Source organism: Labeo rohita, chromosome 21, assembly GCF_022985175.1.
Source record: "Labeo rohita strain BAU-BD-2019 chromosome 21, IGBB_LRoh.1.0, whole genome shotgun sequence".
NCBI lineage: Eukaryota > Metazoa > Chordata > Actinopteri > Cypriniformes > Cyprinidae > Labeo > Labeo rohita.
In genome coordinates, this window is record NC_066889.1 from 24,260,081 (window position 1) to 24,280,680 (window position 20,600).

Consider the following 20,600-nt stretch of genomic DNA (forward strand, 5'->3'; position numbering starts at 1 on the left):
CAGAAATCATTCTAATATGCTGATTTACTGCTTAAAAAACATTTTAAATGATTATTATTTTTGTCAATATTAAAACATTTAAATACATTTTTTTCAGGATTCTTTGATGAATAGAAATGATTTATCTTATACATTATACCATTCAAAAGCTTGGAGTCAGTATAATTATTTTTTGTTGGGAAACAAATTATAGAAATTAATTTAGCAAGGATGCCTTAAATTGCTCAAAAATAATAATAGACAATGATAGGTATTTCTATTTCAGATTAATGCTGTTCTTCTGAAGTTTTTATTCATCAAAGAAACTTGAAAAAACTCAGCTGTTTTCAACATAAAAATAATAATAAATGTATTTTGATCAGCAAATCAGAATATTAGAATGATTTCTGAAGGATCACGTGACTGCAGTAATGATGCTAAAAATTCAGCTTTTAAATCACAGGAATAAATTACATTTTAAAATATATTCAAATAGAAAGCAGTTATTTGAAAAATAATAAAAATATTTCAGAATTGTACTGCTTTTGCTGTACTTTGGATAAAATAAATGCAGACTTGGTGGGCACAAGACACTTAAAACACTTTTGCTGTTCAAAAACTTTTGACTGGTAGTGTATTACTCAAAATTAATATTAAAATAACTGAATAATATATGTAAAATTATTTATTAATACATTAAATATATTAATGTTACAAATTAAGTATATTAATGTTTATTTAAAAAAAATTTCAAAGTGTCTGAAGTGTTAAAGTGACATTTTGTAAACTTAAAGCCACATCTCTAATTTATTTAAATAAAAAATTAAATAAATTTAAAAGAAAAATCTATATATTTATTAATTAATTAAATAACATTTATATTAAAATGTTTTAAAACAATAATACAATAATTGAGTAATACAATTATTTAATGATTTAAATACAATAATTATTGAAATACATTAAAATATTAATGGTATAAAATAATAAATGTATCAATATTTGAATGTTTTAAAATGTCATTTTTAATTTGAAATAAAGATGTCGGTTTAATTAACTAAACTTAAACTGACTAATTTATTATCTAGATTAAAAATGTAATTTAAATATATTTCTATATATATATTCACTAATAAATTATTATTAAATAATAATAAATAATAAAATAATGTAATAATACTACATTTACACTCAATCAGTTTTTTTTATTTTTTTTTTTATATTTGTCACAGACATTTTTATGGAAGCCTGTTTCCATCCCTGAATAAAAAAATAAAATAGGGTAATTGCGAATTTTTAACTCACAATTGTGATAAGTAAAGTCAGAATTGCAAGATAAAACCTTGCAATTCTCACTTTTTTCTTGCAAATGCGAATTTGTATCTTGCAATTCTGACTTTTTTTCTCGCAATAGCGAGTTTATATTTTGCAATTATGACACTTTTTTTCTTTTTTTCTTATTGCATGATATAAACGCAGAATTGTGAGATTTAAAATTGCAATTCTAAGAAAAAAAAAATCAGAATTGGGAGTTTATATCTTGCAATTCTGACTTTATTTCTCAGAATTGCAAGTTTACACTAGCAATTGCAAGTTTAAAACTCACAATTATGAGGAAAAAGTCAGAATTGTGAGAAGAAAGTCTACAATATACTTTTTTTATTTGTTATTCAGAGGCAGAAACTGGGTTCCATACATTGCTGTTCTCATTGGCTGTGACTGAGCCTATCACAGCCAATCAGAAGAACGGAGAGTCTGCATAGCAACACCCTGCAACCGCTAAACCACACTGCTGCATCAAGTTGGCAACTGTACTCAAGCAATCACCACTCACATTTGTAGTTGACTTGTACTCTAGCAATATACTTTAAATAAATGATGTGATGTTACTGCAAGCAATGTTTGAAACTGAGACTGCGTATATAATTTTTTGGCAGGGCCACATCGATACGGCACAATGATTAACAAGCAAAAATGTTAATGGTCCTTTACATAAAAAAGTGTGTCTTGGCAGAGTTTTAAATGTAAACACAGTTGGTAATGTCTTAAGTGAATGTAAACGATCAGGGCATAAAACGTGTGTGTGTCAAAACACCGTATCAGTCCATTAAGCCTTAAGTATAAAAGTGTGATAAATTGACACAATCTCACATAAATCTAGATTTTCTCCCGAGCAGACGTGAGAAGCAGGATATTTTGTTGCAATCTCATTGGTCAAAAAGCCAACAACCACAAAAGCTGGAAGTGCGAAGCCTCTTCAAATGATACCAACCCTGCACCTGCTGATCCAGTTTCACTCCTACAAGGCTGCTGAAACTATTACGAGCCTCTCGTGAAAGCAAACATGAAGTGGAACGGCATCCAAAAACAAAGAATTCCATGGCTACGAGAGCTCAAAACTGATTATGTCCCAAACGAGAACAGACATCACAGATTTACTCTGCGTTCATGACCTTAGAGTAAAAATATTTCAAGTACAAATGCATCTGAAGTGTTTAAAGAAATCATCCAGTGACATTTCCACAGTCAACAACATACCGATTCGCTCAGTAGATCTACAAATATCCACGGTCGTGAACTTAAGACGTCGTCTCCGGAGGCTACGTACACACATGCTGCAAAGTGATGATTCGGCTGAAAAGGTTAACGTTAGAAAGTCTGCTGTGATTCACACCGCTTGTAATTCGAGTGTGAAAAGCGTGTGTGCGAGATGATAATTCATTATGTACGTCGGTGTGGGGAAGAATGTGTGAAAGAGTAATGAGGGTTAACCGTCCGTAACAGGAAGTGTAAAGCGTGTCGCCGTCGAAAAGCAAGCACAGGTCAGCGAGCTGTAACACCTTCATGCTGTGCCTAAAATGAAGCTTGGCTCAATAAATCTGCAAACGCTCCAAGTGAAGAATGAAGACGCTGTGCAACAATGAAGATCAAGTGCAACTAACGATTAGGAAGTTACTCAGCATCTTAAGAATGTAAGCGTAACGTGATGTTTATCATTTTTTCAGCAGGGGGGCTCAATTCTACTTCTGGACTTCCTGCTGAGGTTAAGTCTAAATGCCTGATTTCCAGCATTAAGAACATGCAGTTTTTAAACACTACAATGCATCTCTATTTGATCCACTTCTGAAATAATGTACTGTGATAATCCACAATCTTTAACAGTTTATTTTGCTATCCAAACTTTTTTCTTCAAAGAATAGAGAACATTCTTTCTGTTAAATGGTCTAGCATAAAAATTTAGACCTATGAATTTTCATGTTGTTCCAGACTAGTTTACGATAGTTTTAAGCTGGGCTAGGTGAAGCAACAGAGCTATCCTGAAAAAATAATATAATATAATATAATATAATATAATATAATATAATATAATATAATATAATATAATATAATAATATTATAATATATAAAATATTATATTTATATTATTTTACATCATATTATACATAATGTGAAACAATATATTTTATTAATATATTTTAAATAATCTAATATATATAATATAATAATATAATATATAAAAATATATAATATAATATAAATATATTGTTTTGGTAATTTAAATAAAACGGAAATATAAATAAATTAAATATATATATTAGATTACAAACTAAAAATAGTTTTATGTAATTTAAATAAAGCTGAAATAAAAAAAATACAAATATATATATATATATAATATTATAGATAATTATTATAATATATATATTACATTTACTTTGGCAATTAACTAAAATAAATTAGGTTACGTTAAATAAAATTAAAAATTAAATTAAATTAAATTAAATAGAATAATAAATAGATATATAAAGAATTAATACAAATGACAAAAGCACACAATAAAATTATTTAAAGTAAAATAAAATTATAAAAATAAAAGATAATTTAATACAATAAATAGAACACTGATATTACATTATATTCAGTGTATATTATATTATATGCTAATTGTAATAATATAACAATATGAAAATGATACTAAAAGAACCCTGATTGTTATATTATATTATATTATATTATATTAGTGTTGTTATTGTTACCTAAAACATATATATATATATATATATATATATATATATATATATATATGATAATATTATAGATAACATTATAATATATAATATAATATAATATAATATAATATAATATTATACTTACATTATTTTAAATCATGATATCACACATAATGTGCAATGAAATATATTATATTACATTAAATATACATATCATTTTTTTCCGGTTATTTAAATAAAACTGTAAATATGAATAAAAAATAAATATAAATATTAAATGAAATGTAAATGTAAACTTAAACGAAAATGAGAAATGTTGCCTTGCCAAATAACTGAAATAAATGAGGTTAAGTTAAATAAAATTACTAAAAATAAAACTTAAATAAAACTAAACAAATAAATAAAAAATAAAAAACTAATAAAAATGACAAAAGCACATAAAAATTACTAAGACTTAAAGACTGTAACAATGTAAAATAATACTAAAATAACACTGATTTTATTATAGCTTTACATATTATTTTACTAAATAAATTGCCACATCATTAAAAAGCATATGCATTTTTATCATGTTAATATTATTATTTTGATATTTTATCTTATATCCACCACCTAGACCACCTACACACACAAATTAAAAGCTTTTTCAGCTTAAAAAAACGCTATCGCCTATCCTTTCGAGAGCAGCTTTACAAAAAACAGCGTCTTATTCCATATTTAGGCGACTATTCCAAAAGAAAAATAATATTTAGCAAATACTGTTTACTTTCACATCATTTAGCTCCTTCAGGTGTGAACAACCCTTTACTCAAGGTCTCAAGGGTTCATTTAACAATGACAGGTCTGTGTGTTATACGACGACTACAGCTAAACCTTAGCAGAGAAGTAGATTTCCAGAGCAGAACAGAACGACCCCTGCATTACATCCTTGAACCTGCTTCAGCACATCCTTTAGTAAATCATAATAAATGTGGACACCCATCGAGACTGATATCAAAGAATGTAAACCACAGGCCACCCAGATGTCACAAAACAGACGCTGAGCCAAAGCGACTTATCTTCATTGAGCTTAATGATGCGGCGGAGACAAAACAACACCATTGCACTGTATCCCAAGCGAAACACTGAGAATTAATGAAGTAGTGCAATCAGATTGTATGCTCGTGCTAGACTAATTATTACAGATGCAGGAAAATGAACTAGAGCACATTAGTCTTTAAATCTGACACTTTAGACTTTTTGGGTGATAAGTGTCTAGGTCGCTTATGAAGAGCGATACGTACCACTGGGCCACGGCGTCCCTGTTTGATATGCGACAGGTCCGGTGAGGGCCCCATGGGCCCCATGTCGCCTCTAGGACCAGGCATGCCTGGTGGCCCCACTTGTCCTGGGGGACCTGGGGATCCTTTGGGTCCTGAGCTCCCTGAGAGAAACATAAAAAGTGACAGGTTTAGATTAGTATTGGGGAAAGAATGCAGAAAATAAACTGAATTATGAGCTGCGTATCGACAAAGCTCACCCGCAGGTCCAGGTGGCCCCACAGGTCCAGGTAAGAACGAGTGTGACATCATCATCTTTTCACTGGTCATTTGTTTATTGATCTCTGTGTTGCTCGGCAACAAGGCAATCTGAGGGAAGGAGAGGTAAACAAAATGCAAAGATCATTCAGGGACTCTGCGTTTCCCCACTGTAGGACTAGACTAGAAAAGACTGAACAGAAACATAAAATTCACTAGTTTTTGGCTCTAATCCTCAGTTTTACAGGAGTAGTAACCCATAAATGAAAATAAATATCATTTATTTGCTCCCTCTTATGGTGATACAAACACAAAATGTTTCTTTGTGTTAAGAATCTTTAATGAAATTAAAATAAATTGACAAATAAAATAAAATGAAATGAAATAAAATGACAAATAAAATAAAATAAACTGACGAATAAAATAAAATGAAATGTAAAATTAAATTAAAAATAAGAAACAAAGAAACAATAAAATGGCAATAATAAAATATAAAATGTAAAAATTAAATTAAAATAAAAAATGAAGAAAAAATAAAATAGTAATAATAAAACATAATAAACAGGAAATATTAAAATATAACAAAACAAAGTACAATTACAAATTAAAATCTAAAAATGAAAAATGAAAATAAAAATGGAAAAAGTAACATATAAATGATAAAAATTAAAATATGAAAAAATAAGGTTAATTAAAATGCCAAATTATAATTATTCAAATAAATTAATAAATATTATTAAATCAAATATAAAACAAAATTAAAATTAAATAAAAATAATAAATAAGGAAAAAATAAAATGGCAGTGATTAACATGGCAAATTAAATAAAATATAATAAAATGACCAATTAAATAAATCTAAAAAACATAAAATTAAAATTAAATTAAATAAAAATAGGAAACAAAGAAAAAATAACATTGCAATAATAAAATAAAATAAACAGGAAATAATAAAATATAACAAAACCAAATAAAATGACAAATTAAATAAAATATAAAAATGTAAAATGACATAAAAATAGACCAATTAAAATAAAAATGACAAATTACATAAAATATAAAAATGTAAAACAAAATTTAAAAAAATGGAAAAAGTAAAATAAAAATGATAATTTAAATATGAAAAAATAAAGTTAATTAAAATGGCAAATTATATAAAATATAAAATGTAAAATTAAATTCAATTAAAATAAGAAATGGAGAAAAAATAAAATGGTAATAATAAAATTAAATAAACATGAAATATTAAAATACAACAAAACAAAAAAAAAAATAGACAAATTAAATAAAATAGAAAAATAGAAAACGAAATAATGGAAAAAGTAAAACATAAATTCAAAAAATTTAAATATGAAAAAAATCAAGTTAATTAAAATGGCAAATTATATCAATTATTAAAAATGTAAAATGAAATGAAATAAAATAAAATGAAAATGGCAAATAAAATAAAATGGCAGTAATTACATAAACATCAAATGTTAAATTGTATTAAAAAAAATATGAAAACAAAAAAAACGAAGAATAAACAGGAATAGAAAGCACAAGCCAAAGAAACAACTTTTTTTGGATTTTATGGATTTTTTGACAGACATGTCACTATGAATGATCTTAATATGGAAAAAAACTGCATTAAGATGTGACATATTCAGGTGAGTAAATCTGGTTAAACCATTCCTTTAAGAAAATGTACAAGGATGTTACTAATCATCTGACAGGAGGGAATGGCTAAAATATGTAATTTTACAAGCTAGATGAAAGAATTATAATTTAAACCAAAGTAACTTGAGCATGTAATCTGATCTATAAACTGTAACATCTGCGTACATGATGTTTGCAGAAACAGGAAATCTCTGAATTATTCAGCTTGGTGCATGGACTGAGATCTGCGCCTGTCTTTTACAAGTGTTCGTTGCAGAGTATTTCACTTCAAAGGACTCACTGGAAGTATCCATTACCTGCTAACCTTTGAGCTCTGGACATCAGCACACACAGACCTTTGAGGTCTCGCCACACACAGTAGATACAGCCCTAGGCTTAGCGCATAAATCTGCGTAAGTGTCTGTGTCCAGCCCTTTGCAAGCAATTTAAATCTCATTTGTCATTGTTTCTGGTTTTGATTTGTGTCGGGTTCCTTACACTGCACATATTTCAATCCCATGTTGCACCGAGTGCCAATGTCAACCACTTACGATGCCTCGAGAGATTAACAGAATTATGTGCCGTGAAGAACAGTCCATATTGAATAAAGTCTGCAGTTGAACTAAAACACTACAGTTCTGTTCCAAAACCTAGTAAACACTGAAGTCAAAAGCCTACATATTAAACCACATTCCAAATCACAATCCTAGCAGTTCATTAAACCTCAAAAATTACTTATTTGGTAACAATTCAATACTCTGTACAAACTTTTATTTGTCCAGAAATACAATAAAACTGTGTATTTTGAAATATATATATATATATATATATATATATATATATATATATATATATATATATATATATAAATACATATATATTTATTTATTTCAAAATACACAGTTTATATATATATATATATATATATATATATATATATATATATGTATTTTCATATATGTTAAACTGTTTTTTATTCCTTCTGGAATCTTAATTTATTGTAGAATATTTGAAAGAATAGTATTTATTATAAATGGAAATCTTTTGTAACATTACATATATATATACACACATATATATATATATATATATATATATATATATATGGTAGGACCCTATCATATATAAATAAAATAGGAAAAACAAATAAAATAAAAATAAAAAAAAATAAAATAAAATAAAATAAAATAAAATAAAATAAAATAAAATAAAATAAAATAAAACTAACAAAAAAAAAAAAAATAATTTAAATACAATCCAATAAAAAAAGTAAAATAACAAAAATAATTACAAAACTGAAACAAAATAAAAACAAAACTAAAAATATAATACAATAAAATAAAATAAAACAATAAAAATGAAATTAAGATATAATACAAAAAAATAAAAATGAAAAACAAACATGAATAAATAAATTAAATATATTAAAAATAGCAAAACAAAATAAAAATAAAAAATAAAATAGAAATAAAATAAAAAAATAAAAACAATAAAACAAAACAAAAATAAAAAATAAACAAATTAAAATACAATCCAATAAACACATGAAATAAAAAAATAATAAAAAAACAAACAAAAAATACAATTTAATTAAAAAAAAAAATTGTTAAATAAAACAAAACAATAAAAATGAAATAAAAATAATACAATAAAAAATAATTAAAATACAATAAAACAAATAAAACGAAAGAGATCAAATAAAATAAAATAAAACAAAACAAAATAGATAAAATATAAAAATAAAGGCATCTTAAAAACAAATATAATTTCAGTTATTTAATTAATTGTAATATTTTAATATAACTTATTACATATACACACACATAAATATAATAAATATAATATTAAATAAAATTTTATATAATATAATATTAAATTAATTATCATAATTACAGCATTTGCATTGTTTTGGAAGAAAACTTGAGATTACATGAAGAGACAAAACTTAAAGAGGAAAAAAAGAAAATTCATTACATTTTTACACTGAAAAAAAAAAAAAAATTAATTAATTAATAATAAATAAAACTTGAGCAAGCAAACACAACCTATTCCAAACAAAGCAATATGGGGAAACAACGGTCAGATAAAAAGATTTGTAACAATCATATCAATGTTTTTGTGAACCATAAACCTTGCCTCACTCTTTCTAGTTCACCACATTTTTACTCTCAGTCTTTACCCTCATAGTTCGCTGGACCACACGCACAAGAGCTATATATCATGGTGCAACCATGAGGGTGCTGAGTGGATTTGCTGACAGTCTCGCTTTGACTGCAGAACACGGACTCTGCGCCCTCAGCCCGTCTAAACCGCATCACTGCATTCGCCGTGATTTACTAGCCTGCAGCAAGGACAGACATAAGTCACACTACCATATCGCTCAGCCGCTCGGCCTGTGTTTTATCGCTTTTTATTTCGCCTATAAAGTCACCAACACATCCCTAAAGACTTGTATAACCTGAGTCCAACTTGCTCGTGAAACACTGGCAGGTAGGTTCTCGTAGGGTTGACTCATGTATAAGGATGAGAACATGCATATAAAAGGAAATCTGCTGCTTGTTTTAGCAAATAAGCCCTGCAGGTGAAACTGGAATAGGGTACCTTCTGTTTGAGCTGGAGAACGGTCATCTTCATCTGATGGAAGTCTTCACACGTGGCCGAGCATGTTCTCTCTTTCATGACGTTGTCGGACTTCTCAAACAGCGGCGCTGGAAAGAAACGACACGAATGTGGAACTTAAGGAAGATGAAAATGAATCAATCCATGATGGCAAGAGCTGAGAGAACTGTTGATTATCAATATACACAATTAAAGGGATAGTTCACCCAAAAAAATCATGTTGTTTTTTTTAAATCTGAGAACTTTCTGACCCTGCATAGACAGCAACGCAACTGACACGTTCAAGGCCCAGAAAGGTAGTAAGGACATTGTTAAAATAGTCCATGTGACACAGAAGAGAAGTTTTCTTTGTGCGCAAAAAGGTATTCTCGTAGCTTCATAAAATTACGGTTGAACCACTGATGTCACATGGACTATTTTAAAGATGTTCTCACTACCTTTTTGGGTCTTGAACGTGAAAGTTGCATTGCTGTCTATGCAGGGTCAGAAAGCTCCTAGATTTTATCCAGGAAAAATATATGAAAAATACATATATTTTTTGCAGTTTGTAATGTAGCCTTCAGTGTAAACAGTTTGCAAAGTTTTAAATAAATAAATAAAATATAAATGAAATAAAAATAATAAACAAAACAAAATAATCAATAAAATAAAAATAATAAAATACAACGCAATAAAATCTAAAATAATATTATAAATTCTAAACTAAACTAAACTAAAATAAATTAAAATACAATACAAAAAATAAAATAGAAAAAGAAAATATAAAAAATAAAATGACAAAATATAAAAATGTTAAGTGAAATAAAACAAAACAAATGGAAAAAGTTAAATAAAAATGATAAAACAAAATAAATAAAACAACAAAATAAAACAGCCACAAAATTACAAATGATATACAATATAAAATGTAAAAATAAAGTTAATAAAATTAAGAAATAAAAAAATAACATGACAATAATAAATGAAATAAACATGAATATTTCAAAAGTTAATTTAAAAAAAAACATGATAAATAATAGTAACCACATTTACATGTACACTTTTTTGTAATTCCCGTGGATTTCCAGATTTGGTGGAATGTTTACATGGGACGTTATCTAATCCAATATGGCATTTACATGTGTCTGCGGCTTCAATTTTGCAACACACTAATAGCGTACAACTGACAACAAATACAAATCACCAGGAAAAAAAAAAGCCAGTATTTGCGTTAATATTTTTAATAGCTGTTTGCAATATTTGAATCCCTTGCGTTCATTTGAGCACAACAGAAATAATTCGGCCGCCTTCTATCGTACCACACAGAACCAAACTGATTTCTTGTTTGCAGTTTCTAATAACTAAGTTGAACCGATATATCTATATAAAGATAAAATGATAAACAAAATATAGCTTGATCTCAGCCAGCTGATCAACACATATCTTCATTTCACCTTAATTTTTTTAATTTTAGAGCAGTAAGGTATAAAACAACAGTACGACCCTCTGTAAAGCATCTTTGAAATGAATTGCATTGTGATACTAAAAGTTTTACTGTACTTGAATGAAAACAAATACACAGTTTCATACCAAGAGTTGCTGAACAATGAATCAAAGCATGCAATCTGTGATCGCTTGCAGTTGCTGACAATCACAAAAGTGTGCAGTCGCTTTCTTATGCGCGTTGTTTTACCAAATTCACTTTTGCTTTTGAAATCTACCCATTTAGCAAGGAGGGGAGAGGATAAACATTTTACCGATGACCGTTGTTGGCTTCTGATCTTCTTTATTTGGACTCACAAGCATTTCCAAACCACAACCTGTAAGTATGATTAATACGTTATGTGTTATGTGCTAATATGTGATGTATAATGTTACCTAGTGCAGCTTTAGGTTTCCAGGTAAACCACAATATTATTGTCTTACTGAAATAATATTGTGTAATATATACGGCGAGTTCTGATAATTCGCTGTAAACACACTTTTTCCTAAGAATGTGTTGATTAAAGTAGACTGTTGTTGTTCTAATTACTTTAATAATAAAGAATGTAACTTAAACATATATTTGGTTTACAAACTGTACTGTTTCATCAGTTAGTCACGTAAACACTCAGCTAATGTGTCTACCATTAGTGTGTTGTTTACAGTGTTTACAGTGTTTACAGTTTAGCAGCTAAATTTAACCTATGGGCACAATTCGCTTGCATAAGTGTTAAACAAATTTTATGTCATTATTTAAAAAATGGATTGGAGCACTATTTTATCGTTTTATGTGAAAGTGCATGCTTTGTCAATGGTAGCCAGGGTTGCCAGGTTTTCACAATAAAACCTGCCCAATTGCTACTCGTTTCGAGGGGGTTCCCCCCGATAAATATTGTATTACGGGGTGTACAATACACACTTCTTGTCAGGGTTCCTCTTGTTAATTCACATTCCAGGTGTTAAGTTATTGGTGTTGCTTTAACCCGCGGACATCAAAAACAACCACAGACTTGGCAACACAGATGGTAGCGCCCGCTAACTTGCTCAAGTACTCCTCTTTGTACCAATTACAACAGGCTTGGCTAGCTGACCAATCAGAGCAGAGCGGGCTTATGGAAGGGAGGGGTTTACAGACATTACACTCAGAACAGAACTGTTTCGAAATCATTGACAAATGAATATGTATAAATGTATATTCTGAGAAAATTACAATGTTTTCTGACCTTAGATGCATTTAAACCTGTTGTCAGGGATTCCAACACAATATAAAAACACTTTTAAAAAAAAAAACTGCTCTTTGTGTTCTGAAGATGAACAAAGGTCTTACGGGTTTTGGAACGACATGAGGGAGTAATTAAATTACAGAATTTTCACATTTTGGGTGAACTATCCCTTTAAGTGCACTTCAGAAAGGGGATCTCCAATATGTGGCATTTTCCACAGACATCATGACAGCTCAGAAGGATTTAGAACAGAGCTAATGTCGCCATAAAAATGTGTCGTAAACTTATAAAAGGGATCTAAAATCTTGCTCAAGGTCACAACGGAGGCTCACGCCATACAGGCATCATAGCTCCTCATCAAAAATGGCCAATGTCATTCCTGCCAAAAGTCTGCTGAGTTCTATCACAATCTCTTTAAGACTCCTACAGCTCAGTTTGACTCGTGGCCGATAACCTTATTTGATCCACACACTGTAACTCAGTGGTCTGGAATTCCTTGAATTCCTTTTTCGTACATCTGGATTGTTGCAACCCCAAATGCCCTGAAAGGTCATCTTGTTTTGCGCTCCAAAAGAGAGGAAACAGCAGGCAGGAAACTCTGAAAGACTGATACGCTCCACGAGAAAGCCTAAAAGATAGATGGACAGAGGAGGGGAGAGGAAGGAGTGATTGATGCTAATGCTAACCGCTAGCTGGTGTCCCAAGTCATTAACCGCGACGGGTCAGTGGACTTCCTGCAGGGAGGCAGGAAGTAATGTCTTATAAATGTGTCAAACCAGAAGAGGCTGCAGAATGGATTTTTTGTAAATAGTGAAGAGATTAAGAGCTAAACCATATCTGACATGAAATTAATGGCACTAAATAACTCTATGTATCTATCTATCTATCTGAATATTTCTGTTAAATAAACAAACAAACAAACAAACAAATAAATAACCAAATATTATATATAAACTGTCATAAATATTGAATTATGTATTTTTTAATATTCATATTAAATGTGAAATAAATAAATATTTAAAATACACATATCTATCTATCTATCTATCTATCTATCTATCTATCTATCTATCTATCTATCTATCTATCTATCTATCTATCTATCTATCTATTTTTATTTTAAATGTTTAATATTAACCAGAACTATATATTATATTTTATTATATATAAACTGTCATAAATATTTAATTATATGTATTTTTTAAATATTTATATTAAACTAATATTTATGTAAAATGTTTAATAATAACCAGAACTATATTACATTTTAATATATATAAACAGTAGTAAATATTTAAATATTATATGATTTTTAATTTATTTTTATTTTATTATTTACATGTAAGGTTAAATAAATAAATATGTTTAATAAAAAAAAAAAAAAATTAATAATTGTAATAATTATAATAATCAATCAATCAATCTATCAACCTATCTAAAATGTTTAATAATAATAACCAGAACGATATAATGCATTTTAATATATATAAACAGTCCTGAATATTAAAATCTAACATGTATTATTTTTTCTAAATAAATAAATAATTAATAAATAAATATTTTTATAACTGTAATCTATCATCTATTTATGTTAAATAAACAAACAAACAAACAAATAAATAACCAGAACTTATATATTTTATTATATATAAACTGTCATAAATATTGAATTATGTATTTAATATTCATATTAAATATCAAATAAATAAATAAAGATTTAAAATAAACATATCTATCTATCTATCTATCTATCTATCTATCTATCTGAATATTTATTTTAAAAGTTTAATATCAACCAGAACTATATATTATATTTTATATATAAACTGTCATACATATTTAATTATACATATTTTTTAATAATTATATTAAACTAATATTTATGTAAAATGCTTAATAATAACCAGAACTATATGCTATATTTTATTATATATAAACTGTCTAAATCCATAATATCTATATATCTATAAACATCTATAAATCTATATATCGATAATAAATAATATCTATAAATCTAAATATATATATATATATATATATATATATATATATTAATTTAATATTCATATGAAATGTTAAATAAATAAATATTTTTACTAATTGTAATGTATAGTACAATTGTTCAAATACAGCAGTGATAATGAAATTTCACATCCAGCCTTTCCAATTGGCTTATTTTCTGCACATCTTTCTTTGTGTTTGCACTACTTTAACTGGATGATGCATCTATGACCTGTCAGAGCATTTTATAAACCTCACTCAATCCTTTCCACACCTGTGCGATGGAAAGATCTGTGGATGGTCAGGTCCAGACAGGAAAACGAATATGTGTGGTTCTTTGTGCTCTACTTAAAACCTCAAAACGCAGTGATTTGCCTTTTCCATGCTCCCTTTCTGTTGTTTGTTGAAAATGCATTGGGCGAATAAAAGCAGGACTGTGAGGTTTACAAAAGCAGCTTCTAACGGGAAAGCGCCTTTCAAATTGAAAAAAAGTCTCTCAAAAAAAAAAAAATTGGAAATGAACGAAAACCCCATGAAGCATTGTGAATTAGATAACAAAAACCACTTAAGTATAAAACGCAGAAAATCAAAGTTTACAACAAAAACACGACTGCCAAGATGATTCATTACCTTTTACGTGTTAACAATGATTTCTCTGGATCTCACTACAGCAATTATTTCAGCAATTAAGCTTTGAAAGCCTCAAAGAGGTGTTTATGAAGAGTTTCAGGCCATGGATGGGTTTGTAGATTCAAAAAAGTCTGAGAAACTCTAAAACACAGAAGAAAAGATAGACAAAAAAGAAACAGTGTTGCTTAGAAAGACAAACAAAGATCCACAGAGCACTCACCTCGCTCACCCTTGGTGCATGTTTTCCCATCATCCTCTAGGTAGAAGCCTTTCTCGCACTCACACCGGTAGCTGCCGGGGGTGTTCACACAGATCTGTGAGCACACCGTCTCGTTATTGTTGGCACATTCATCAACGTCTGACGCGAGAACAGAGAGTGAAAGTGTGAGGGACGGAAAGTTGGCAGAGTGCAAAAGACGTGATGTTCGCTCCTGGGGTGGTATAGAGTGTTCCTGACAGATCAGGCTGAGAAGCAAAATTTGACTCCCATTGAATCAGCTTAACACTTCAGCAGTCTGAGAAATCAGACGCTTTAAGAAACACTCATGGTGTTATTAAAGTGGCAACCTTGTAAATTAAAAACAACCTATAGAGGGTGCTAACATCTCCACACTGTTAACTATTTCTGATACTTGAAACAATTCTAATTTCAAAACATATTTATGCGTTTTGTTTAAGCGTTTAGTTTGAAACTGTGATTTGGTAACATAAGGCTCATGGGTGTCATAAACTAAATTAAAAAGTTTAAAATAAATATTTTTTGTAAACTTGTATGAAGGAGAAGATTATTATTATTTTTTTACAGTATAAAAATCCAAAATATGAAAATAAAATTAAATAAAAAATGGGTAAAAATTATATTACATTTTAATACTTACATTTGACACATTTGTATATATATACACTATTACTATGGTTTTACAATAGGAAAAATGTACCTATATATTATATTTTTATTATACAACTGTCATAAATATGTAATAACTCTAACGATTTATTTATATAATTTTTAATTATATTTTTATATTCATATTAAATAAATAAATAAATAAATAATTAAAGGAAAACAATCTATCAATCATGTTACTTTTTAAAAGTACATTACATTTTACAGTACAATTTACAGTATAAATCAAAAATATAAAATAAAAATACATATAAAATAGGTAAAAATCTATACAGATATATATATATATATATATATACACACACACACACATACACACTATGACTATGAAAAAAAATAGAAATATATTTTATATTTTTATCAGACAGCTTTTGTAAACTTGTATGAAGGAGAAATTTATTTTATTTATTCACAGTATAAAAATAGATAAAATAATTTTTTTACAATATTACATTTTAATATTTACATTTTACATATTTGTGTGTGTGTATGTACATATATATATATATATATATATATATATATATATATATATATATATATATATATATATATATATATATATATATATAACTATGATTTTACAGTAGGGAAAAAAATATATAGAACTATATATTATATTTGTATTATTTATAAACTGTGATAAGTATTTAATAACTATATTAACAATTTGTGTATATACATTTTAATAATAGCTATCCATCTATCTTTTAAATATTCATATGAAATAAATAAATAAATAAATAAATAAAGGGTAAAAATGTATCCATCATGTTAAATGTTTAATAGTCTAATTATATTTACATTTTTATATATACTATGTTTTTATTCTATGAACTATGATTTTACAGTAGAAAATATATATATAGAATTATGCATAAACTAAATAAATAAAAATATAAAGCGTAAATGTACACTTTTATCCTCACAAAAAAAAAATCTTTGCATACACAATTACAGCAAATTGGTATGGTATCATTATTTTTTTTTTCTTGTTTATGACTGATGCATTCACGCCTGTAAATTTCTACATTTGTTGTTGCACAATTTTTAAATGTTTCTGTTAATGCCAAACCCTGACTAACACTGTAATATTTTGCATCCATGTATTTGACACACTCATATAAGCACCCTTTTCTCAATATCTTAACATAAATAAAAGCAAAATCTTACCCAGGCAGTACGGTTTCTCGCGGTTTCTATGTCGTTCCCGGTCATAGCGATACCCAGGGTAACAGGTGCACACCACACGGCCGAAATGATCGGTACACTGCTGTTCACATGGGGCGCCAGCGCACACATCATAGTCTGCATATACAAACACAAACCCACAAACAAACAGATATAAACACAGCAAGAGAGTAAAGCACAAGACAATCAAAACCGACAATTTACCTATAATTTCCGAAAATCATACGCAAATGTGCTACTCCAAACGTCTTTTCCCTTTAACTTCATTATAATAGTAAAAACAAAACACTGAGGTCTGTCAGCACAGTCAGTTCCAGCCCAAGAACTCTCGCATCTTTTCCTGATTCCACGGTTTGTCCTGGAAGAGCCAAACCATCTCAGGCACAGCATGGAGCGCCATGTGAGTCAGAGAAATATGTGGCCGTTCTCAACCGGTACTTTATGTGTTTCTCATCAGCAGAGAGAGGGCAGGTAAGGACACAAGAAAAGCAGAGAAACAGAAAAAAACCTTTAAAAACAAGCTGTAGACTGTCTCAATGGGATCCAGGGACCACTATACACCCTCTCGATGTGGCACGGCGAACCGCACAGCGCAGACAATATAATAGCGTGTTTTTATTTGACAGTTACGAGTACAAAACTTGTTAGTGGCTTGAACCCCTCAACCAAAGATCGAGAAGTATATTACTGTATTCATAAGCTAATATACAGACCTGTTCCCACTATAAAAATACACACAAGGTAATCAAGCTATCGTTACGGTTGGGGAAACTCTGCCAAGCTTTTTAAGGTGTGCTGGAAATGTTAAAACAACATTAAAAGCACGAGCTGAGTGGTTTCCAAAAGGAATGATTTTGTTTAGAACGCTAATGGGAGACAAGGGAAAACATGTCCAGAAATATCAGAGCAAATTTAACCCAGAGGAGACTAATCTGGGTAAAGAATAAGAGCGAGGGAAAGAAATCTTACCTTCTGGAATACACTGTCCCAGCACAAACTTAAAACCTTCACAGCACTTCTTTCTGAAAGAGAGACAAAGACAGAGAAGAAGTTAAGTAAATACATATTAGATTTTATTCAGAATTGTGAAAAAAAAAAAACTTTTACATGGTGTTTGCATATACAGCTGAAGTCAAAAGTTTACATACACCGTGCAGAATATGCAAAATGTTAATTATTTTACCAACATAAGAGGGATCATACAAAATGAATGTTATTTTTATTTAGTACTGACCTGAATAGGATATTTCACACTAGATGTTAACATATAGTTCACAAGAGAAAATAATAGTTGCATTTATAAAAACTGACCCCGTTCAAAAGTTTGATTTTGGAATCCATCTTTTTACACTAAGGACAACTGAGGGACTCATATGCAACTACTACAGAAGGTTCATCAACGCTCACTGGTGCTTTAGAAGGAAACCCAATTGCATTAAGAGCCGGGGGTGAAAACTTTTGGAATTTGAAGATCAGGGTAAATTTAACTTATTTTGTCTTCTGGGAAACATGTAAATATCTTCTGCAGCTTATGAAGAGCAGTACTAAATGAAATCTTTAGTCTAAATTAAAAAAAAAAAAAAAAAAAAATAATACAACTTCATTCTGTTCAAAAGTTTTCACCCCTGGCTCTCAATGCATAGTTTTTCCTTCTGAAGCATCAGTGAGCGTTTGAACCTTCTGTAATAGTTGCATATGCATCCCTCAGTCCACGGTGTGAAAGGATGGATCTCAAAAATCATACAGTCATTGTTGGAAAGGGTTCAAATACACAAAAATTCTGAAAAAAAAAAAAAGAATTTGTGGGACCTGAAGGATTTTTCTGAAGAACGGCAGGCAGTTTAACTGTTCAGGACAAACAAGGGACTCATGAACAACTAGCACTACACAAAAACACAGCTGTGGATCATTCAGGTAACAACACAGTATTAAGAATCAAGCGTATGTAAACTTTTGAACTGGGCCATTTATTCATAAATTCAACTATTATTTTCTCTTGTGGACTATATGTAAAATGTCTTTTATGTGAAACATCTTATTCAGGTCAGTACTAAATAAAAAAATAACATGCATTTTGTTTGATCCCTCGTATTTTGGTAAAATAATTAGCATTTTGCAGATTTTGCAAGGTGTATGTATAGTTCCCTTTCGAGGAACTCGAACTGCGTCCTCTAGGGGTCGCTATGGAGACGTCATCGCCATAGCGACCCCTTAGAGGACGCAGTGTCTCATTCCCTTCTCAGGGAACCAGGGTTACATACGTAACCTGAGACGTTCCCTTTCGAGGAACTCGAACTGCATCCTCTAGGGGTCGCAACGGAGATGCCGTCCCCATAGCGGCCCCTAGAGGACGCAGTGTCTCGTTCCCTTCTCAGGGAACCAGGGTTACATACGTAACCTGAGACGTTTTGATTTCTACTGTAACTGTGTAAGCAGTGTGATGAAAATCCATTGACTACTTTTTATTTTAATCCCCAAAAACCCTAAACAGTCTCAACTATCAAGCTGACAGAGCGTTCCATAATTGCATATTTCCTCCCTCAGCCAGCTGTAAGCTGTCCGCAATTTTCTCCGCGCTCTTCTATGCCAGAACGCCTTGAACACACGAGTAAGACTAACAGAAGTTGTTAAAGTCGTTGTTTTTGTCTTCTTTGCACACAAAAGTATTCTCGTAGCTTTATAAAATTAAGGTTCAACCACTGATGTCTCATGGACTATTTTAACGATGTCCTAACTACCTTTCTAGGCTTTGAAAGTGTCAGTTGCTCTGCTGTCTATGCAGGGTCAGAAAGCTGTTGTGTTTCATCATAAATATCTTTATTTAATGAACGAAGGTCTTATGGGTTTGGAATGACATGAGGGTGAGAAATTAAGAGAATTTTCATTTTTGCATGAACTATCCCTTTAAACAAATAAATGCAACCTTGGTGAGCATAAGAAAAAAACAAATTTTTGAACTGCAATGAATGTGGTTGGATGGGATTCCTGGGTTGGTTTCTGCATAGTTGCATACTAGCCCATTTCTTAAAATCTAATCATATTCCCCCCCACCCGTTTTATCATCTGCCAGGAAAATCAGAAGTGCTTAGAAAAGTATCAAAGCGAATCTATTTCCAACGAGCTTTGTGTTTTGTGGTATCATTCATGTCTGTAACACGAACAAACTGGGATGTGTCACGCAGAGAAGTATAATACTCAGGGTTTTGAGTTTGTTCAAACCCACAATTGAATGGATGAGCAATATTAATAGTGATGCTTGCCTGAGAAACAACAAAACAGTGGCTTCAATCCAGGCTGAAACAAACTTGCATGAATTATTAATGTCACTCTTCTGTTTTTGCAATTTTCCTAATGGTATTTAATTTGAAATCCATGTCTGCAATACGAGACAAAGTGAAGATCCAAAGGGGGGGAAAAAGGTGTTC

General features: G+C 29.6%; 1 protein-coding gene across 1 annotated transcript in view; it reads right to left on the minus strand.

The window, feature by feature from the left end:
• ccbe1 (collagen and calcium binding EGF domains 1) overlaps positions 1-20,600 on the minus strand; it is a 71,515-nt gene that overhangs the window by 9,373 nt on the left and 41,542 nt on the right. Inside the window, exons 3-8 of the mRNA XM_051093911.1 lie at positions 18,145-18,197; positions 17,158-17,292; positions 15,298-15,435; positions 9,745-9,851; positions 5,509-5,617; positions 5,273-5,412 (exon numbers count right to left, since the gene is read on the minus strand). Of these exons, the coding sequence (XP_050949868.1) occupies positions 5,273-5,412; positions 5,509-5,617; positions 9,745-9,851; positions 15,298-15,435; positions 17,158-17,292; positions 18,145-18,197 (682 nt within the window). The remainder of the gene's footprint in view (positions 1-5,272; positions 5,413-5,508; positions 5,618-9,744; positions 9,852-15,297; positions 15,436-17,157; positions 17,293-18,144; positions 18,198-20,600) is intronic.